The following is a 1,294-nucleotide window of genomic DNA, read 5'->3' as shown; positions in this document are numbered from 1 at the left end:
AACCACCTCCACCCTCCCAGAGCAGCCGTCCCGGCCGCCCGAGAGCCGCCACTCCTGGTGCTCTGCGGGCACAGGGGGAAGAGCTGCCGGGACCCTGCCCCATCCATCCCCCCCCTCAGGAAATAAACCAGCTCCCCCTTTTCATGGAATAGAATCCTAGAATCCCAGGGGTTGGAAGGGACCTGGAAAGCTCCCCCAGCCCAGCCCCCCTGCCAGAGCAGGGGCACCCAGAGCACATCACACAGGATCCAGGGGGGTTGGAATGTCTCCAGAGAAGGAGACTCCACAGCCTCCCTGGGCAGCCTGGCCCAGGGCTCTGGCACTCTCACAGCAAAGAAGTTCTTCCTGATGTTCACATGGAGCCTCCTGTGCTCCAGTTTGCACCCACTGCCCCTTGTCCTGTCACTGGACACCACTGCACAAAGCCTGGCTCTGTCCTCCTGACACTGCCCTGAACAGATCTGTGCCCATGGATGAGGTGGCCCCTCAGTCTCCTTTTCTCCAAGCTAAAGAGAACCAGCTCCCTCAGCCTTTCCCTGGAACCAGCAGGGCAGGCACCAGCACCTCCGGGACCCACCAGAACACACCACTCCAGCATCTTCCTTATGGCTGCAATCGTGATTTGGCGCCGCCGGGCACTCCCACAGGTGCTCCTCGTGGCCCCGGCAGCCCAGCTCATCCCGAAGGATGGATCCGTTCCCCCGGCCGAAGGCGGCAGCTCCCGGGGCCTGCAGAGCCCAGCCACAGCCCAGCTGCCTGCAGACCACCTGGGCTTCCTCCATGTCCCACCCGTCGTCACACACCGTGCCCCAGGCTCCCTCCTGCTCCAGCTCCACGCGACCCTCGCAGCGGCTCCGGCCCCCGGACAGCCTCAGCGCTGGGAAAAAATGGGATACGGGTGGTCCCGGCACTTTGTGGGGGGGGGGTGTCCCCGTTGTCACCTTCCCAGGCTGCCACCATCCCCCAGGGTCACCTTTTCTCCACCGCCAGGTGGGTCAAGGATGTGCAGAGCGTCTCACCTGGGGCCGCCGAGGCGTTGGCGGTGGTGCTGGGAGGTCCTGCTGGGATGCTGGGAGTTCCCGTGGGATTGGTGGTGGCTGGGAATTGGGAAAGGGAGAGGAGGAATGGGGCTGAGCCCACCGGGACCCCCCATCCGGGATGGAATCGCCTCTCTGTGCCAGGGAGGAGGTGGGAGGATGGGGTGGGGGGTGAGTGAGGAGGGCCAGGGGCAGGTGGGAAGGGGGTAGATGGGGAGGTTGAGGGCAGATAAGGAGGGTGGGGGGTAGATGGGAAG

General features: G+C 64.8%; 1 protein-coding gene across 1 annotated transcript in view; it reads right to left on the bottom strand.

Moving 5' to 3' along the window:
* TMEM132A (transmembrane protein 132A) overlaps window positions 1-1,294 on the bottom strand; it is a gene marked incomplete at its 5' end in the record, with an annotated part of 21,682 nt that overhangs the window by 641 nt on the left and 19,747 nt on the right. The window contains 2 exons of the mRNA XM_009995102.1: window positions 578-877; window positions 1,020-1,097. Of these exons, the coding sequence (XP_009993404.1) occupies window positions 578-877; window positions 1,020-1,097 (378 nt within the window). The remainder of the gene's footprint in view (window positions 1-577; window positions 878-1,019; window positions 1,098-1,294) is intronic.

Source organism: Chaetura pelagica, unplaced genomic scaffold, assembly GCF_000747805.2.
Source record: "Chaetura pelagica isolate M959 unplaced genomic scaffold, ChaPel_1.0 scaffold793, whole genome shotgun sequence".
Lineage (NCBI taxonomy): Eukaryota > Metazoa > Chordata > Aves > Apodiformes > Apodidae > Chaetura > Chaetura pelagica.
Note: the sequence above shows the minus strand (reverse complement) of the source record. Positions and strands in the feature narration are given on the sequence as shown.